At 35.6% G+C, this 21706-nt stretch overlaps 2 protein-coding genes across 3 annotated transcripts in view; both read left to right on the top strand.

The window, feature by feature from the left end:
• The window catches only part of LOC121984270 (probable cyclic nucleotide-gated ion channel 20, chloroplastic), a 173018-nt gene that overhangs the window by 15118 nt on the left and 136194 nt on the right, over positions 1–21706 (top strand). The gene's annotated exons all lie outside the window — the stretch shown is intronic.
• Positions 994–20415, top strand: LOC121992587 (probable cyclic nucleotide-gated ion channel 20, chloroplastic). The gene is made up of 8 exons (XM_042547073.1): positions 994–1179; positions 6956–7294; positions 9565–9710; positions 10678–10755; positions 17684–17813; positions 18150–18396; positions 19307–19469; positions 19829–20415. The coding sequence occupies exons 1-8, from the start codon at positions 994–996 to the stop codon at positions 19956–19958; spliced, it is 1419 nt and encodes a 472-aa protein (XP_042403007.1). The 3' UTR covers positions 19959–20415.

Below are 21706 nucleotides of genomic sequence, written 5' to 3'. Positions count from 1 at the left end.
ATGACGGCGGGGTCTCACTCGGGAGTGTGTTGTGTAGTGTCAGTCCATAGGCAGTACGATAAATTCTACCCGTGCCCTTCGGTGTGGCACGAGATTTTAAACCATGGGACTCAAGGAATCATTTTCTCCTCTTATGCTCCTTTTCTATTATATTTTTGTTCCAGATCATGTGTAACTCTCTTGATTTCTTCCACTGAGAATTGTGATAATGTAGACTTTACAAACGAGTCGAAGTTTGGAATCTTGTTTCAAGCTGGGTTTTTTATCCGTGGCTGAAATGAGACTATATTGTGTCATGTCAGACATGCCGACACACTATGTTGGAGGCACCGAAGAGAAGGAAGAGAGGAGAAGATAAAGAAGATTCGGGAGAAGAGGAAGACGCCTAGCTTCAAAGCCTAGTCGGGTACCTCTATGATTATGAAGTCGAAGTCCAAAACTGGAGCCATCAGTTGTAGAAGAACAAATCCAGACAAATGGATGAGTGAATCATAGTGGTTATTGTTGTCGTAGCTCACAGATGGAGCAAGAAATAATTGTAGTCGCCAAATGCATTTATTGCTTGCTGCACCATCAGTTGTGAAAGAACAATTTAGGAGGACAGGAGGAAAGAACCATGGAGTTTGTTGTTGTTGTGGCTCATAAAGGGTGGAAAAAATTGTTGAGTTCATTGGCCACCTTCATCGTTTGCGGAGGAAGAAACCAGATTGGGAGTCACCGGGGAGTGAATGCATTGAACATGCATAGTATAAATGTTCCAATGGCATTTTGGTTGTTAGACTTTTCAATGGCTTTTTCGCTTGTCCGTCAACTGACACACTAGTAAGCTTCGCTATGTTGATTGACACAAAATGATTTTTTAAACTATGGTTTAGGCACCTATGATGTGCTCTTAACCAGGGGTTGAAGTGTCGAGCCGTGTCGCTTGAAATCGCCGGAATTTACTGTTCCAGTGCATAAACGAAACCAACACAGCACGCGAATAAATTTCGCATGGGTCATCTACGGGCGATCAATGATCGCAGACGCCTCGGCGCCACCAGAAGCGTCGTAGGACGCACTACGACGCTTCCAGTGTCGGCCGAGGTGTCACTTCTGATGTCGCGAGAAGCGTACCACGATGCTTCCGGTGGCACTGGAAGCATTGCGCGACACCCCCGCCGCCGTCGGAAGTGTCGTGTGAGCGTTGTTTGCTAAGTACTATAACAAAAGAAAAAAAAAGATTTAATTAATTTAAACATTACCCAATGAGATGTGATATTTTAGATTTTTATAAACCCTAATTAAATTATCCCTATAAAATATATAAAAAATATATTTAAAATAAAAATATATTAATTAATATTATAAAAATTCTTTTTTATTGTTTTAAATTTATTTAAAAATTCTTAAAAACTTCTAAAAAATTCTAATGAATTATATTTATATTATGATAATTTTATATTATTATTTTATATTTTTTTCCTGTCTAATTGATATTTTGATTTTTTAAACTATTTTAAATATATAAGATTTGAACTAATAATTAATTAATTGATTAAATAATTAATTTATATATTTATGATGTATCAATTTTAATTCGAGTAATTAATACATCTTTCAAGAAAACTATATTTAATTATTTTTTCTAGCCATATTAAGTTGTTCAAAGAACTTATATAAAATCAATATACAATTTATTTTTAAATTATACACGATAAACATATTTATCTAATAATTACTATATATATAAATAAAAAAATACTGAAACTGTATCGACATAACACGATACGATACCGAAACTGTAACATTCTGGTCTAGGACCGAAACCTCGGCATGGGTCGAGATTTTAAACCTTGCTCTTAACTACTAGTAGTATTTATAAGCATGAGCAGCAACCATTTTCCTCTATCATCTTTATTGTATTTGATGGCAATTTATGTTTTGCAATTTTAATGTCTTCTCTTTCAACTTCTTCATTTGACTTCTTAATTTTGGTGGGGTCTAGTTGCACCTCTTATTTTCCTAGATAACAACACCGATTTTGTATGGTCCATTTGAAGAAATTGAAAATGAAGATATTATTAACATTAAAAAAAAACATTGCTGATACCAAATAATGGTAAAAGTGACAATGCTAAAGAGCTAGTGATTGCTAGTGAGGTAAACGAGCCAAGTCGAATCATGTTTTTTTTGTTGTTTAGGCTTGTTTGATAAGACAACCGAGTTAGGCCAACTTGAGCTCAAAATAAACCAAGTTGTTGAAAAGTTCAAGCCAAGCTTGCCTTGGTTTCTTTTTTTCAAACATGAGCTTAGTTCGAGCTTGGTTCATTTAGATGTATCAATTTCTTAATTCAACCTTGTTTGGTTGTTTGAAATTTTTATATTTTTAAGATTGTTTGGTTGGTTAATGAACTTTTATTCAAAACTTATTTATTGTTTTGTGAGATTCTTGGTTTATTTACATTTTTAATAAGAGATTTGTTAATGAACATGGTTCACAACCTTTGTTCGTGGACATTATTCATGAATTCATAAATAGTTTACTATCTTTATTCATGAATATTAACAAGTTGAGCACATGAGTTCAAACTTTTTCATTTAGTTTAATAAGTTGTTCAAGCATAGATCTATTAAGTGGCTCGTTTGTCAAGTCAATACTATCAAAATAATCAACAAACACATCTAAAGTATCAAAGCTAGGGTTGTAAACGAACCAAATATTTATGAGCATGCTTGTTGGTAAGGGTTTGTTTATGTCCATTGAACATGCACAAGGTTAATTAGAGGTACAAACTTGAATAACTTATTAAAGTAAATGAACAATTTTGAATACATATGAGTTCAACTCATTAAAGTTGGTGAAAGAGATTGTAAACTATTTGTGAACACTGCCCCCGCTAACAAAACTTATAAACTATGTCCATCGACAAAGCTCTTATCAAACTTGTAAATAAACAAAAGTCTCAAAATGAACAAACAAGCTTGTAATAACAAGCTTATTAATCAGCTAAATAAATTTAAAAAATATAAAAACTTCATAAAATCAAACAAACTCAAATTAAGAGCTCGATAACATCTAAACAAACCAATCTCAATTCAAAATTAAACCAAACTCGAGCTTTAAAAAGAAAAAGCCAAGCTTGCACAATCATTATAGCAGCTTGGTTAATTTAGGTTGGCTTCGATTAGCTAGGTTACCTTACCAAACAATCTCAAGACTTGGCTCGTTTGCAACTCTCAGCAGAGTTGCTCAAACTAAAAGTCGATGACTCAAGTAGGCTCATCACTACTTTGTCAAGTTAACAGTAAAGTTCTTAGTTGGTCAAATTAGTGTAGTAGGAGCATCAAGACAACTATTCATCAACTAGGGTGAGGAGGTTGTAGAAAAGGTTAGAGAAAAAAAATAGAGATGGTAATTTTGTATTTGGCTTTGTACCAACTTTTGTGGGGATGCATGATGTAAAATGAACCATCCAATTTCATGGTTGAATCATCCAAAATTAAAAATGTGGTGACATCAAAGAAACATCATTTAGTGTGAGAGTTGTCAAAACACTAAAAATAGTTAAGCTTGATGATGCAACTTCTTCCTTGAAACAGGACCATGGAAAACAATGGATTGAAAACAAAATAAGTAAACTTGATAATGTGTCTCATTCGAACTAAACATCAGTTTAAACTTTAAAATAACACCAAATAAATCAGTTGCCTAGACCCTAGACTACCACTAAAGTTAGTTTTTAGGCATTTTACAAAAGGGCACTAAGTTTGATAAATTACCAAATCATGCTCATAATTTCAGATTTAATAGAGGGTGCACCTTCCCATTTTGACATTCTGAAACTATCCCTGTAGTTTTCTAAATGCCTTCAAAACTTTTAAAAATGTTTTGATGATTTTCTAGTGGTCAAATTCAATAAAAGCACTGATTCTTGAGAGCACGATGAATCCAATAGTTGTTAAATTTTGTCATTTCAACCCCTCAAGTTGGTTGATCTTTCTGTTAGGAGATGAATGGATTCATGGGAGCAGCATGAATGAAATTGTAGTTTCATATTGTTATTTTGAACACTGGAAAAACTTTTGGACAAAACACTTTGATCGGATTTAAATCAAAAGGTAAGGATATGAATAAACTTCTAGGAGAATTATGAGCACAATGGTAGTGTCATATTGCTATTTTGACCACTAGATGAACTCCTAAATGGCCATGAATGCAATGGGTCTCATATTGTCATTTTGACTATTGAATATGTAATTATGATGGTTTGGCCAAAACACTCTGATTAGTTTTCACTACAAGAATATATTAATGGTGTGTAAAATAATAACATGAGACCACCATTGCATTCATTGTGCTTCCAAGAGTCCATTCATACTTTACTTTTTTATTCTAACCACTTGAAAGATATGTAAGTGTGTTGCCCAGATCACTTTTTAATGGTACAAAAAAGACAACATGAGACCACCATTGTATCTATAGTGCTTCTAGGAGTTCATTCACAACTCAAAATCACTTTTTGATTTTGACCATTGGAAAAAGTCCATTGACATGATTTGGCCAAAAAAATTACTTTGATAACTTTTTAGTTGGTCAAAATAACAATATGGGATCATTATGGCATTCATAGTGCTCCTATGAGTATATTTGTGCCCTTATTTTTTTTTAAATTGATCATTGGAAATGACAATATGTGACTATTGACCTAGAAAAACTTAAAGGTTTTAATGGCGAGAGTGAAGACTCCAAGCGGATTACATTAGAAGAAAAATTAGGTTGCGTCTATTGATGGAAAACTTTGAGAAACACGTTTAGTATATATATTTACTTAGGCGACCAGTAAATGACTCACGATATGAAACTATGACAAATATGTATATTAATCGTGGAAGAGAGACTAAAGAAGACTTGGATTGCAACACTAAAATAAGATAAAATTTATTTAAATACAGATGAGGATATAGTAGGGTATTAAGTTCAATGATGTAGGAGGATCCATATAGCCGACTCTAGTTAATGATATAAAAACTTGGTTGTTGTCGTTATTCATTGGAAATGTTAGTCAAAATGATAAAGGAGATAAAAATTGAAATCACCACACTCTCAGGAATCGATTTGTGGCCTTGCTGATTTAGAGCACTAGAAAAATATCAGAATATTTTTAAAAGTTTTAAAAAGTGTTTGGACAATTGTAAGATATTTTGGGATGTAAAAAATGGAAAGCTGCGCCCTTTAGTAAATTTGACCCTATGGTGCATGGTTTGCTAATTACCAAACTTTAAGTGCATGCTTTTGTAAAATACCATTTTTTTTTCTCTCTCACAGCATCTGAAGGATTCCATTATGCATAAAGGTGCAAAGAAAATACTGGTGTTCTCCAACTAAGCAGACTAAAAGAACCAACTGGCTAGTGACAATGAAAATACATGCACAAAAGCTAACAAGAAGAGGGAAAATTAGACAATACCACTGCAGTAAACAAATTTATTAGGCACTGAAGAAATCAACCAGACTTTAAAAAATGATACATCTAGAATTCAAAAGGAATATATGCTGAATTTTACAAAAATTTATAGGGTTTGAACTACTTGGAAAACTAGACTAATTTATTTGTTAAACTGTGTACTTTTTCTAGTTATTAGTACTTTGGGGTTTGGATTGCTAATTTTTATCAATATAGTTTTGATGCTTCATTAGAGTTGATGTTTTCCATGGATGCATCAACTCTTTGAGGCCTACCCAGTTTTATGTATATACCAAATGGCAAGAGGTTATTGAATCATCAAAAATCCTTTTTTGTCACGAGAACTCACTCAAAATTCCCTTTTTTTTTTTTGCACTAACAAGAATTGCTATGCATATTCTTTTAGATCTTGAAAGTCCGTGTTTTTGTGTAATTTGTGGATTAAATATGATGTTTGGTGTGCCTTTTTGTCATGGCTCCGCTGTATTTGGTTAAAAGATTTTGATGCAAGAAATTTTGGGTTGATGATCACATTTACCCATTAAGATTTTGATATGTATTTACCCTTAAGATAAATTGGAATTAAAACAACTTCTCAATGTTGATTTGAGTAAGATATGATGGTTTCCTGGTAGCATTGCTCAATGACTATCTTGTACCCTTTGAGAACCTGCCGAATGACTATCCATCAATACTTGAGTACTTGCCACTTATCATATAGCGAGATTCTCTTTTCCCTCACCTGTGATCTTTCCCTTCTACTATTTTCTATGTAAATTTTGTGTTAGAATTGTCTTCATTTTCATTTGTGTTGGTTGTTTGCAGGTATTTTGCTCTAACATTCATTCCTTTACAACTATTAACCCATTTAAATTTTCTAGAGATGTAATTAAAGCCTTATGAATTAACAAAGCCTTGTGCAAGATCTCTCTAGAAAGCATTTTCTATTTTATAGGTGAAAATCAAATTGAGTACATTGGACACTTATTTTTAGGTACATTTTATCATGGAACTTAGAGGCATATTAGCAAATAAATTGTTAGAGAAACTTGTTACTTGTTTTAAAAAAAAAACTTTTTCCCTTTTTCATAATTTCATAGTATAATCCATTTTTTTACGCTAGCAATTTTTTCAGCATCAAAATCACTAGATGTCTATCATATAATGTTAAAAGAAACCAGTTAATACTTTATTGCGTCTTTTATATCTATAAGGTTCTTTACATTTAAATATACTAACTAATTTGATCTCTATGAAGCCCTACATATTATTAGGTAAAAAATAAATCATGTGGCATTTGTCTTTTTTCACAATTTTATTAAGCATTATAAAAAAAAAGATTCTGGAATAGGAATTTGCTAGTTGAACCAAAATGATAATATTCCTATCTTTGCCCTCCTGATCTCTCCACAGCTACACTGTGTCATTGAGCTGCTTAATTAGCCTATAATTTTTGCATAATTTAACACTTTTTTTAAAAAAAATCTGCATAAACTTCTGCTCTATAGCGGCATTTAGACCCCTCCTATAGACTATCACCAATTGGTAACCATTATCAGAATGAAATGTTGACATTTTTTCCTCATTGTTTTTTTCAGAGAGTAAATCAGTGTCTACAGGATGCCTGTACTTTGTCTCAGCTTCAAAATTGTAGAACTTTGATAGATTGTGGTGAATTTGATGAAGGACGTGTTGATGGAATGTGGGTTAATGATTCCAATTCTATTTCTTGCTTTGACACTGATAAGGGAAACTTTAGTTATGGGATCTACCAGCAAGCTGTTTTGCTAACCACTCAACATAGTGCTGTACAAAGATATATTTATGCTCTATTTTGGGGTTTTCAGGTAATATTACATATGTTGTACTTAAATTGAAATTCTCTAGCCAGTTTCTAGTAGTTATACGGTTGTGATACTACATATCTTGTTAAACCCTAGATTGACTATTAACTTGTGAGCTTGAATTTCTAATAATCTTGTTAAACCCAGGAGTCTAACTGTTCTGTTGTCTACTTGTTTTATCACCCTTCATGGACTTTTTGTGCAGTCATCAAGGACTATGAAGAAATGCAATTGGAAATTCTAATTTTGGGATAGATAGAATTCTGAGCATGGAATAAATCCTTTATTAAGGAAGAAGTCTTAAACTACAATATTTCCTATAGAGTTTATATATGTATGTGTGTGTGTAGACATACAAAACATCAAACTATATATGAGAAGCCAAAGCTTGGTTGCTTGTGGGTGCTTAGCTCAACTTGGTGCTTTTTAGGTCAAATAGTATTTTTTTTTCCTACAATAGTTGAGAATCTTATTTTTGTTGTCTTTTCATATACTGGATATGGATAACTTCAAGGCACTTCGTGTTTGGGCATTGGTCCTCAATAGAAATGAGATGTGCCAACTGTGCCGAGCTTGGTGTTCATCCCATGCCAAGGCCATGCAGCTGCAGAGGACCTGGTAAGCCTACTTGAGGCAATATAAGTGTTGTTGAGAAGTAGCCAATGGTCTTGTGCTGAAAAGCTCATCTCAGTGGTCTCCTCTGGTCTCAACATAGTCGAGGAAGGTGTTAGTCTTGACAGGGAGGAAGACACACTAGTCTTGATCTGAACAAGTAGCGAGGATGTGACATGGGGAAGATGAGGGTGGTAGTATCAGAGGCTTTTTTAGTGTCGGTGGACTATGAAATGATAGGTTTTGCTTATGCTAGCTGACATGAATGGTTTTCAAAATCATGTATAACTAATTAATTTAAATAGTATGTACTCCTTTTATGAAGTCAAAATCTCCTTTGCCTGGGTAATAAGTAAATGTAAGCCTTGGGAAGCAGAGAGGCCAAACAAGATTATCAAACTAATTCCGCATTTGAGGTTGTAAATAAAATTTGTTATGTGCCCTTGTTTCTTTTCTCTTCGTGGAAAAATATTATATCAATTCATTTTTCTCATCACCCATATAATATGTTGGGTTAACTTGTTGCCACATTAAATAAGTTGGTCAAAACCCCTAGAGAACTAAGAATCATAATTGTTTGTATCCATTCTAAGGGCTGTAATGCAAGGCATGCGGTCCTATATACTTGGAGATAATTTGGGGATGATGAAAAAAATTACGGAAGATTTTAGGAAGAGAGGTGATGAAAATGTTGCCTGCAGAGAAAAGAGATGGAAGAATATGAGAAGTTAAATCAATCTTTTGCCTTCAAATCAATCTTTTGCCATAGTACTAAGAAACTGATAGAGAGATTCAAATGTTTGACAAGTCCTCATCTCTTTCTTTTCTTCTCCATGGGTGCCAAATTACTTGACATGAAGGTAAGTCATTGATGCCAACTGTTTCTGCAAAAGGTCATTGGGAACGACCCTTGCCCATTTCTGCAAATCTACCATGTGGTGACCAACTCGGCTATGCTTGGGGCAAGCTGCATGTTCCAACAAAAGTGCTAGTTGCGAGTGCCCACATGGTGCCAACAGCATTGCTAATGGTAGCGCATGTTGTTGCTGGTGTTACCCAAAAGTAGAGCTCCATGGTGCACCAAGTGAAGAGAAAAGAGGTGGGAAGAATAGGTAAAATCATACTTGCATAGTTTAGGATTATAGTCTCCCTATTTTCTATTGTGCAAGCTAATATCTTTAGGATGGTTTCCATCCTCGCTTTCTTTCTGATCTTTTTGATTTCTTTCTTCCCTCTTAAGTAAACATAGCTGAAGTCCTAGATGCAAAATATGAAACACCTGCATCTTAATAATATAGAAGTTCTCCCAAATGTAAAACCTGAGAAAAAAAATGGAATATTCGGCTTCTATGCAAAATTTAACATGCTAATTAATTTTATTCCTAATCCAAATTTATATTACCAAGTTGTTCATAGATTCTTTCCCAATGTAATAAGTTTTGGTTAAGAGGAAATTGTCCTTTTTCATTGTTAAAATTTATAAGTTCACTATCTTGTTTCATTGTTCCTCATTACACTAATTATTAGTTTTTATTTGCTTAATTAACTGCTGACATCTTTATCTTTATATATGATTCATCTGAAAATTTGAATTTTTATGCGATAAGCAGAAAATTTCCCTTTGTTATCCAACATTTTAAATTTTTTCTTTGTTTTCCTAGCAAATAAGTACCTTAGCGGGTAATCTAGTTCCAAGTTATTTTGTGTGGGAAGTTTTGTTCACTATGGCGATCATTGGAGCGGGGCTGCTTCTTTTTGCCTTGCTTATTGGGAATATGCAAAATTTTCTCCAGTCTCTTGGTAGAAGGTAAAAAGCCACCAATACTCCTGCTATTTTAATCATTTCCAGAGTCTCTTGTGGTTATTATTTTTAAGAGGAAAGTGTTTCCTAATTAACCTATTAATCTGCTTCTGTCTAGGGATATTTTTGTAGTAGATGATCATAATGTTTTTTGATCTTGTCCAATCATTGCAACAGTAGATGTTTCTATATATATATATAATAAAATGTCTTTTACATCTACCCTATGATCTGTTGCAATATTTTCATTGATATTTTGCACCAAGATGTCTAAGTTTATGCATCCCATTTGTTCAATTACAAGGCCAGACTATTCATGGTATTAGTTGCCAATGTCAAGATGCTCCTCTTTTAGTATAATAACTTTTTCAGTCTTCATGTATGTATTGGATGATAACGCACAAGATTTATTAGAAGGGAAAATTAAATTGTTCTAGTGGAAATTTTTGAGATTGGATTGCCACTCAGTGAATGTGCAAACGTCATGTAGAAATCTTGCCTGTTAGCTGAGGATTGTCACCTACCCTTGACAACAGCTACCCCATTTATTATTAGCTTCTTTATGTCTTTTTTGAGTTTTGGAAGGGAACTTCAATTATGTCTAGTCGTTGTGGATGAAGTTGTCTTGCAACTTTCACATTTCAGAGACAGTGATGAAATGATCTAGTTATTACCAGACGGATAAATGTTTGAATGGCCAGTGAGATCAGTTCCAAGAGACTAGATTAGCTCTCTTTTATTTTGGGGGAATATTGCTTGTGATTAAGCAACCTGGCATTTTCATTTCCTTCAATCCTGTTTAAATTGTGCAGATCGCATAATCTTGTAAAAGTTTTTGTCTGATAGTAAAATTTTTAATATTAGAGAAGCCAAAGTAATTGGTTTACTGAATCATAGATGTTAAACTATAAAAACCAAGCAATATCTGTACTTTTTATACAAAAGCTTACATCTTTCCCTTTTGCTAATCAAGGAGACTAGAAATGCAACTTCGACGACGTGATGTTGAACGATGGATGAGCCATCGGCGATTACCTGAAGCATTAAGAAGGTTTGGGACTTAAATTTCTATGTTGTTATGAACTCTCAAATTTTGTACTTCTGTTTTTACCACTATGTATGCACTTAGTTGTAATCTTTTACTTAATTTCTGTAATAAAGTAGATTCCTGTCCTTGTCTTTATGGCTGCATGGAGTTTATCTCCTTTCACTCATACTCGCCCGCTTTTTTGGAAAGAATTGACGTGGAAAATTCTATCTCATTCATAATGGGAATACCCATTATTATATACAAAATTACAATAAAAGAGAGAATATGAAATTAATTATTACTAAAGATATCTTTCTAACTAAATCTCTTGATTTCCTACTTTGTGCTTAGCTGTTTATTTTTGTACAAGCTGGAAAAGTGTTCTCAGCTCTTTGACACGACTATTTATTTTTGTACAAGCTGCGAAAGCTGTGAACATGAAAGTTGTTCATAGTTGTTCGACATTTCCTCTCAAGCCAAGGAATAGTTATTTTCCATTCCAAGCTTGACTGTAAGATCATGAAATCTAGAATTGTTCGGTCCCTTTGTTAACACATCAACCAATTATAATTCTGAAGGGGCATATGACATACACACTAATTCTTCCTCCAAATTTTCCTTGATGAAATACCTATCAATTTCAATATGCTTAGTCCTATCATGTTGAATAGGATTATGAGCAATATTGATAGCTGCTTTATTGTCACAATAGAGTTTTATGTGAGATTCCCATTTGATTTTCAAATTATCCAGAATAATCTTCAACCAGAGTAGTTCACATAATCTTTTAGCAATGATTCTGAATTCTGATTTTGCAGATGATCTTGCCACCACATTTTACTTCTTGCTCCTCCATGTCACCAGATTACCATCAAGGAAAGTACAATATTTTGTTGTTGATATTCTATCTACTCTAAGTAGAACTATTAGACGGGCCAACCCGTGGCGGGGTGGGTCGGTCCATGGCATGCAAGCCATTTGTGGGGGGGGGGGGGGGGGGGGGGGGGTGGGGTGGGGGGGCAACCCATCATCTTGCTAGGTTGGGAAATTCCCAACCCAACCAAATCCAAGGAGGGTTACGGGTTAGGCGGGACAACCCACGGGCCCATCAAAAATTTTAAATTTTTTTTAAAAATTTTATATTTTTTAATGTTTTACTTCGGAAAGGTTTCATCAATCAAATGTATTTAGAAACAAATATTTTAAATGTAAATGGGGACAAACGAGTACTTATGATTGATGAAAGTACTATTTTTATTCTAAAATTATAGCAAAGAAATATAATAAATTGATATAAAACTTTGCTTACATGTATTTCTTAACCCGCGGGCCAACCCAAGCCTGTTGCGGGCCTAGGCGGGTCGACCCGCAACAGACTTGAGTTGATAAAATTCCAATCTTACATGCTTAAATTGTATGGCGAGATGGGCCAACCTGACGGATCCAACCTAAATTGACGACTTTATGTGTAAGCTTCTAAAGCTAGTGTCTCATTTCTCTTAAACAAAATTCCCTTTCTCGGAGTGCCTTTCAAGTAATGTAATACTCTATAAATAGCTTGAAGATGAAATTCTCTTGGATCATGCATGAATTGACAGAATACACTCACAGCATATGCTCTGTCCGGACAAGTGTGAGCAAGGTATTTGAGTCTACCAGCCAACCTCTGATACATTCTTTTGTCAACGGTTGGTTCTTCCTTAGCTTCTCCTATCTTGTGACTTGGATTCATTGGACTATAATCGACTTACACCCAATCTTCCCCGTTTAAGCTAATAGATCAGTCACATACTTCTGCTAAGAAATAAAAATTTCTTTAGTAGAGTATGCTATCTCAATACTAAGTACCTTTTGTCGGTTCCTTTATTTCAAACTCCTCTATCAATTGCTGCTTTAGATCATGTTTTTCCTTTTCATCATTTCCAGTTACAATGATATCATCCATATAGACTAGAAGAGTCGTCACCTTCCTTAATGTTGAGTGCTTAACAAAGAGAGTATGGCCCCCTTGGCTTGTTATACCCAGACTTCTTCATGACTTTTGTAAATCTTCCAAACCATGCCCTAGGAGATTGTTTTAGATCATAAAGAACTTCCTCAGTTTACATACTCTGTTACCAGTATCCTTGCAAATCCTGGTGGGAGGTTCATATAAATTTATTCATCTAAATCTCCATGGAGAAATGCATGCTTCACATCATACTGTAGGAGTTGTCTGTTGAAGTGTGCAACCAAAGATAGTAGAACTCTAACTGTATTCATTTTTGCAACTGGAGCAAAGGTCTCTTGATAATCTGCCCCATAAGTCTAAGTATAACCTTTTGCCACCAACCTAGCTTTATATCTCTCAAGAGAGCCCTCTGCATTGTACTTTAGTGTGAAAATCTACTTACAATCAACAATATTCTTCCCCTTTGGTTTCTTAACAACCTCCTATGTCTTATTCTTTTCTAATGCATCTATTTCCTCCCTCATGGTATCCTTCCATTCCCTTTTTGACAATGCCTCAGAAACAATATTTAGAATGGTCGTGGTATTTAGACTCACAATGAATCTTTTGTGGGCCCGTGATAGATGTTTAAGAGAAACATAGTGAGAGAGGGTAGAGAGGGTGTTTGGTGCATTCTCTAGTAGCTTTTCTAACTGCAATGGGAAGTCAAGGCTTAGGTCAGTGGATGATTCAATAGGTTGTAAAGGTGGGTCAAATCTTACCATGATCCCCGCATCAGGGTCGGAGCTTTGTGGTTGAGGTGCTTGGACTTGTATCGCTTTTGGAGTGACCTTTCTCCTTGAATACACTTGAGGGATACTTGGAGTATCACAAGAAACACTTGGAGGAGACTCACTAGATGGAATAGGAATAGAAGGTGATTCTGGACATACTTGAGTAGGAGGAAGATCAAGAGCGTTAATGGGTTCAAATGACTCACAAATACTATCTTTTATCACTGAAATCTCCCCTTGAGGATAGGACTTGGAGAAGAACAGGGTATGTTCAAAGAAGGTAACATCAGTCGAAATGTAAAACTTTTGAGATGAAGGGTGGTAACACTTGCACCTTTTTTGAGTGGATGAGCATCTAAGGACACATTTGATGACACGAGGGTCCAGTTTACCTCGAAGTAGACTATGGATATGGACAAAAGCAGTGCAACCAAAATCCTAAGAGTAAGCTAATTTATGGTTCGGAAATGAGGATAAAAATCATTGAGTAGTTGCATGGGACTCTTGTTATCTAGGGCACGTGAGGGAAGTATGTTTATCATGTATGTGGCATTAAGGTTAGCCTCTCCCAAATAGGATTTAGGGACATTATTGTGGAAAAGAATAGCGCGAGTAGTGTTGAGTAAATGTCTATTTTTCCTTTCTGCTATTCCATTCTGTTGGGGTGAATAAACACCAGATGAATCATGAATAATCCCCTAAGATTGGAAATAGGAGGACAAGGTTTGGTTAAAGTAATCTCTAGTGTTATTGGTTCTAATACTTTTGATTTTCACTGATTTTGAATCATTGAATGGAAATTAAGAATAACAATGTTAACATCAGATTTTTGTTTGAGGAGAAACACCAATGTAACTCGAGTACAATCATCAATTAAGGAGACAAACCATTGAGTCCCATAAACATTGAGAATATTAGAAGGATCCCATATGTCACTATGAATTAAATGAAAGAGAGTAGAACATCTTTTATTGCTAATAGGAAAGGGTACACAAGAATGTTTTGCCAATTCGCAAACATTACACTGAATTCAAAAACATCCAATCCTTGAAAAAGATGAAGAAACATAACCTTTAAAACTCTAAAAGAGGGATGACCAAGATGTTTGTGATACAACCAAATGTTGTTTTTATTAGAAGAACTGTGAAAGGACAAAAACAAATTATTCTTCTTAATGGATTTAAGATAGTAAAGACCACTATGTTCCTTAGCAAGTCCAATCCTCTTCCCCAAGTCCTAATCCTGGGAAACACAATAAGAAGGGGAAAAAATAGCATAACAGTGAAGTTTAGTAGTTAATTATTGAACAGAAACAAGGTTGACAAACAATTTTGGTACATGAAGGGCGTTTTTAAGGATAAGGCTAGGGGTAAGGTGAACATTTTCAAAACTAGCAACAGTAGCTAAAGATCCATTGGCTACTATAATTTGTTTTTTGTTACTTGGGTTGGGGTTATAAGTGTGGGAAATTTAAGAATTGGGAGTCATGTGGTTTGTGGTACTAGAGTCTATTATCCATGAGTTATCAAAAAAACTATTTGAGATATTCATATAAAAAGGGAGTGAGGGGATACTTGAGAAAGTCAAAGAGCACGCGCCAGACGGTTTATCAAGAGAACCCAACAATCCTCGTAGTTTTTCAATTTCTACACTGTTGAATCCGCATAGGATTGAACTATCTTCAGTATGGATTGCTTGATTAGGTGTACCTAAGGTTTGTGTTGGCCCCCACGACTTCCCCATTTTCGACTTGGTGGTTTACCAAGTAGTTTCCAATATGTCTCTTTGGTGTGGCGCAGTTTCTTACCGTAGTTGCACTAAAGATAAGCTTTATTGTTTTTAATTGGAGTCACACCATACTTATCTTTCTCTACGAATCAGTTTTGGCAGCAAGGGCTGATCCAGCCATGGGTTGGGGTTCAAGCATCACACTTCGTCGACTTTCCTTAGCCCGGAGTAGAGAGATCGCTTCTGCTAGGGGCGGTATGCAGTCTGCCAATGATTTGGATGCGGACCTGATCAAATTCAGGATTTAATCCGGCCAAAAAATCATATATGCCCTCCTTTTCAATAAAATTCTTCCAAACAATGGCATTTGCAGCACATTGCGTCTCAATTACTTAGTAGTAATTGAGTTCTTGTTGCATATTTTGCAAAACCGTGGCATATTATCTACCTGCTTAGTAGCACCCGCTTTAACTTTGAGTTCATAAACTTGGGCAGCATTACTAGTTTTTGAGTAAGTGCGGGTAATGCAATCCCAAATTTCATTAGCAGTAGAGAGAAATATACATGTATCACTGATATATGGTTCCATGGAATCCTATAACCAAGACATAATTATAGAGTCTTCTTCATCCCATGCCTCAAAAACTGGATCAGTCGTGGCAGGTCGTATCCTAATAATATGGCTAAGTTTCCCTTTACCTTTAAGGTACGTATGAACAACCTGAGACTATCAAGTAGTTCTTCCGGTTGAGTCGATTGGAAGCCCAAATATTCTGCAGATCGCCAATTTCCTGGACTGAACTACATCATTAGACACAAAAAATTGACTAGGATTGTTGAAAATAGTTGTTTGAGAATCAGCCATGATGAAGAAATGCAGAAGCAGAAACAAAAAAAAAAAGAGAATTAGCAATGAAGGCTAAAGCTCTAATACCATGTGGAAAGAATTGATGTGGAAAATTCTCTCTCATTTAGAATTGGAATACCTAAAAGAGAGAATAGGAAACTAATAGAGAATAGAAAATTAATTATTCCTAAAGATATCTTTCTAACTAAATCTCTTGATTTCCTACTCATGGCTGTTTATTTCTGTATAAGCTGGGAAAACTGTGAAGCTATTTATTTTTGTACAAGATGCGAAAGCTATTCACAGCTGCAAAAGCTGTTCTGACACTTTTAAGAATACGACTAAGGATTCCTGATAAGATTTTTCCAAATAAAATTATGGTTTATAGGAGTGACTGATCCATGCTAGGAGTGACCAAGTCTGATCCTTAAATGCCCCGATTGTCAGGGACTAATGGTTTTATGGCTGATTTCTATCTGGTTCTTATTGCTTTCTTAATACAACCAATTCCAGCCAATCACACAGGCTGGTATTCTAAAAATGGTGCTAAACAAATATAAATTAAATGGAATCAGACCCTGTGATTTGATTTGTTGATGAAGCTTTATCTGAACTGATCCCCACCAAAAGTTCATGTGCCCACTTGTGAACTTGATCTTCACCAAAATAATGCATCCGTCTAACAATGTTGTAGTATCCTCATAACATATGGTGTTTCTTGGATACAGTTGTTGGTTCAATTAAAGCAGATGGTCAGAAAGACTGAGTTATTCTTATCATCCTGTGTGACTCATTTGAAGGAGACATGTCTGAGGCTGCTTTAAAATTACTATACTAATAAGAATATTGTACAATCTGGAAAGTGGAAACAACAGATACAAGATTCAAGAATGTTGGCATAGGTCTTTGAAGCCAATATATGGAGTGTAAAAATTATTTGCATTATTCCTCACCAGCTGGAGGTAATTCTACATTTCATTGAAATGTGTAAACAGGAGAGCATGATGCATTATCACTAGCTTCAGTGCACTTGACAATTATGACTTTTTGTGGAAGAAGAGATAGGAGAAAGACCTAATGATGTGTGTGTGTGAAAGAGAGATTCCTCAAGTTACAATTGCTTCCCAATCCATTGAATTGATTAAACAGGGAAACACTGATGCATCATCACTAGTTAGAGCACTTGAAAATTACTTCTTGTGGAAGGTGAGATAAGGGAAAGGCCTAAAGATGTGTGTGTATGTGATCTTGTTCACAAAACTAGGCTACCGTGAAACTAGGATTGGTTTCTATCGTGATGCTTTCCACTTCCAGACTTGTATCTCTTTCCAACTCCGCTGGAATAGCATGACCAAAAGCTAATGTAGCATGTACTTGAAGAACTTCCTAGATGGCTTCTTGATAAAGATTATAACTTGAATCATGAATTTATAGGTGGATCTCTTTCCTAACAACTCACACTTTAGGAACAAGTAATTAGCCATTCGTTTAATAAGTAGCACTATACTCAACCATTTGAGATATCTTTGAGAACCGAGAATTGATCTTTGCTATTTTTTGCCTTGAATATTCTTTGGTCAATTAATTGCTTCTTTATTCCACCTGTATTGCATCTTTGGCTTGACAATTCCATTTCTCTTAATATTGCAGGAAAGTAAGACAAGCTGAACGATTTACATGGGCAGCTACTCGGGGCATTAACGAAGAAGAGTTACTAGAAAATCTGCCAGAGGACATACAAAGAGAGATACATCGCCATTTCTTTGGGTTCCTCAACAAAGTTAGTTAATAAAATGTTGCATATCTAGTAGTTTGTCTCTCGAAGTATTGTTTTGCTACCTCAAAAGTTTGTCGAAATTAAAGAAAAAGGGTGCTATTAGAAGTAGCCTAAACGTTAGTAAAACTAAAGTTGGTTAGCTTGCAATTAAAGAAAGTAGATGTAACTTTAACATTTATCTTTATGTTGATGGCTAAAAAAATTCTTTTAAATGATATTCTACATTTAAATCTATAAGCTGTCTTATTTTCACTTTATATTTTCATCGTGAATCAAATTGCCAAAACTTATAGCTCCACATACACAAGCAGGAGAATGAAGAACATGATTTGATTGCAGGTTCGCATTTTCACCCTAATGGATGAACCAATGTTAGACGCCATGTACGAGAAGTTAAAGCACAAGGTGTTCATTAGAGGAAGTAACATCTTTTATAAGGGAGGGCCATTTGAAAAGATGGTTTTCATAGTCCGTGGTAAATTGGAAAGTATTGGAGCAGATGAAAACATAGCTCCCTTAGCAGAGGGTGATGTATGTGGCGAGGAGCTCCTTACCTGGTATCTTGAGCACAGTTCAGTAAATCGAGGTATGACCACTTCAAATATTTATGTTGTTGCAATCAGGTATTATAGTTTCAATATGATGTGGTTTAATGGGTAGCATAGAAGGGTCTTATAATGTTCTAAACGTTAACATTTTTAGTAATAAACTTTATATATTGTTAGGGGAAAGTTAGTTATTTTTTCCTCAAGGAACCCTAGGTAGCCCCTTCTACCTAAATGGGACTCACGTGAAAGATCTAGAACAGAGGAACACGAGTGAGGAGGCAGCTCTAATTCTATGTTGAGGGGAAAACATTAGGTTTCATCATCAAAGAATCTTAAGTAGCCCTCTCCACTAATGGATATTGTTGATAAATAGGAATATTATAAATAACCCCATACCTGTTATATTTGGATAATACTCCAGAAGTTCATAATAGATGCATCTTGTGTTTAGTAGAGCTCCAAATCTCAAGAAATCTTTCCTTGGTAAATAGTTCCTGAGAATGAAAAGGCATACATGGAGACATTGGTTTCCACAACTGTAATGATCTTACGCAGTTACTTTAGCACCCTTATTAGAAGGGAAGTCTTGGCGTAACGGTAAAGTTGTTGCTATGTGACCTAAATGTCACCAGTTCGAGTCTCGAAAACAACCTTTTGCAAAGCAAGGTAAAGCTGCATACAATAGATCATTCCCTGAGACCCCGCATTGGTGGGAGCTTTATGTACGAGGCTGCCCTTTACTTTAGCACCCTTATTCGTTTCTAGAATTGTATTTTCTAATAACTGTACCATGGGTAAGTTGCTAATCTCATTCATATATAGGATATATGATGCTGTTCCATGTGGAATTAGCATTGTGAAGTTCTTTTCCCCCTCTTGTATTATAACTGTGTATAGGTTCACTGAAATCATGCAAGCATCATGTTCTTGGATTGTGCTTCGTTGCAGAGGGAGGGAAAATTCGATTCCCAGGATCGCGATTGTTGTCAACTAGAACTGTTAGATGTCTAACTAATGTTGAAGCTTTTGCACTCCATGCTGGCGATCTAGAAGAAGTCACTACATTGTTCTCCCGGTTCTTGAGGAACCCACGCGTACAAGGAGCTATCAGGTAATGTGCAATATTTCTAGATACAATGCATTTGATTTTGTAACATCATTCTGCATATTTGAGTCTACAAGACATCATGGTTCAAAAATGTTTCTTTTTCCTCTTGCTTCTTGGTGCTTTGAGGGTCATAGAAACTGATTTACCAGATAAAAGTGCTAGGATGAACCACATTCGGTAATCTCTGACAAGTGATAGTGAATATAAGAATGTGTGATTCCATTCGATTCCAGTTTCAATAACCTCCATTTGTTTTTGAGATGAGGCTTGGTAGATTGGCATACACCATGTTATATTAGAGTTTGTGCAAGTATAGCATCTAAGATTGCCTAATGCCTAATCCCTTACTATTTCAATTTCAGGTATGAATCACCGTACTGGAGAAACATGGCTGCGACGCGGATTCAAGTGGCTTGGAGATACCGGCAGAAGCGTTTGAAGCGTGCTAGCATCACAAACAATTTGTCTGCTAATCATACAGCTCGACGCTAAACATGGATCTCCTTCAGCTGCAAATGCTATACCTGTCATTTATGCCCATAATTATACAAGGCTTTTTGAAGCATGGTCCTCTACATCCACAATTTCCCTCAGGATTTCAATCGATAAGGATTCAAGGTAGCATGAAAATTTTGATGAATCTCTCTGATATGATGTCTGCCATTGTTTATGTGAATACGGTTGATGTTAGACTAGTATTTTGTTGTATTATCTGCCTCATGGTCGATGTATTCATGTGCATCGCATGTGCCTCAATTAGGTTTAAACTTCAGACTGTTATTGGGCTATAATTGTCAAGAAACCGAGATCTTTCAGTGGAGAAAATGTTGGTGCAACGGAGACCGGCAAGAGGGGGTGAATTACTGTAAACAAAAGTAAACTATACACTCCTCGGATTTCAACTCAGAATTTAAATCAGCAATAAAATAACAACTAAATTAAGGAGACAGAAAAAGAAACAGAAACAGAATTTAACCTGGTTACAACCAAGGAGGTTGTTAATCCAGGGCAATGAAAAGCTCTACTAGCAGAATCTCCTTTACTGTAGGCGGAGAAGTCTTTTTACACTTAGAACGCTCACTTAGTTGCTAGGAATTGATTACAAGTTGGATGCTTGAGTTGTTATTAAATTCCTAGCTCCAGGGGCCTTTTTATAGCTCCTGGAAATTCTATCCCGAGGGTCCAAGGCGCCTCTAACAAGGTTTAAGGTGCCTCCAGCTCGGTCAGCGGATAAAACTTTATCCGCAGCGTAAACGGTCAAAACAGACCTGTTGAAGGCGCCTTCAACAGGGTTGAAGGCGCCTTCATGATGGAGGCGCCTCCAAGCCTGCTGGAGGCGCCTCCAAGCTGGCAGCTCCATTTTTCAGCTTGGTTTCTTCAGCTTCTGATGCTCCATTTTTTTGGGTGATTGTGGCCAACCGGAATAGGGCTCACCCGAACCCAATTCCCGGCCTTCTCCTCGAGCAGCCTTTTGTCCCGGCTTAACGTCCCTCGAACGCCGCGCACGCTCTTCACGCCCACCGGAGTACTCTTCCGCAGCTCTCTCGTCCTTCGGACGCACCGAGCCCGTCGGCTCCCTTCCCGTGCCGTCCTTCTCGCTAGCTGCGTCTTCCGCTCGACTTCTTGTGTTTCTAAGCTCATGCACACTCAGACACAGGGATCAAACACAACAGGACCTAACCAACTTGGTTGATCACATCAAAACTATCATGGGGTCCAACAATCTCTCCCTTTTTGATGTGCATCAACCCAAGTTCAAGTTAGGGTTAAAATAGACATAAAAAGTAATTTTAATGAAAAATTACTAAACTAACAAGTTAAATATAATTTTTGCAATTAGTAAAATTGCAACACTTTTTATAAAAATAAAGGAAATTTTAAAATTTTCTAACTTCCCCTAAACATTTATAAAAATAATAAAAGAAACTTTAAATTTATCTAACTCCCCCTAAACTTGTACTTTTCTCTCCCCCTTTGATCACAGTAAAAATGGGGTCTTAAAAATGAATTTTTTATTTTATTATTATTTTTTTTTAAACAAATTTCTAAGGAATTTTTGTTTAATTTAACAAATATTTGATAAACTTTTAAAACATTATTTAATTCTTGTTTAATGCATTTTTATAAAGTTAATTAAACATTTTCTTTCAATATTTTAGCTTCCAGGTCGTGGCGAGGCATTAGACCTTCTTGGTTATTGGAGCAACAATCACTTCCTTAGACAAAGCTTCCATAGAGAA

Source organism: Zingiber officinale, chromosome 1B (genome assembly GCF_018446385.1).
Source record: "Zingiber officinale cultivar Zhangliang chromosome 1B, Zo_v1.1, whole genome shotgun sequence".
Lineage (NCBI taxonomy): Eukaryota > Viridiplantae > Streptophyta > Magnoliopsida > Zingiberales > Zingiberaceae > Zingiber > Zingiber officinale.
Note: the sequence above shows the minus strand (reverse complement) of the source record. Positions and strands in the feature narration are given on the sequence as shown.

Bases quoted from the DNA above. Each gene is read 5' to 3' on its own strand.
- LOC121992587 (XM_042547073.1), top strand. From the start codon at position 994: ATGGGTCATCTACGGGCGATCAATGATCGCAGACGCCTCGGCGCCACC. The intron at 17,814-18,149 runs GTTAGTTAATAA...ATTTGATTGCAG, and splicing joins TCTTTGGGTTCCTCAACAAA to GTTCGCATTTTCACCCTAAT. The intron at 18,397-19,306 runs GTATGACCACTT...GCTTCGTTGCAG, and splicing joins GCACAGTTCAGTAAATCGAG to AGGGAGGGAAAATTCGATTC.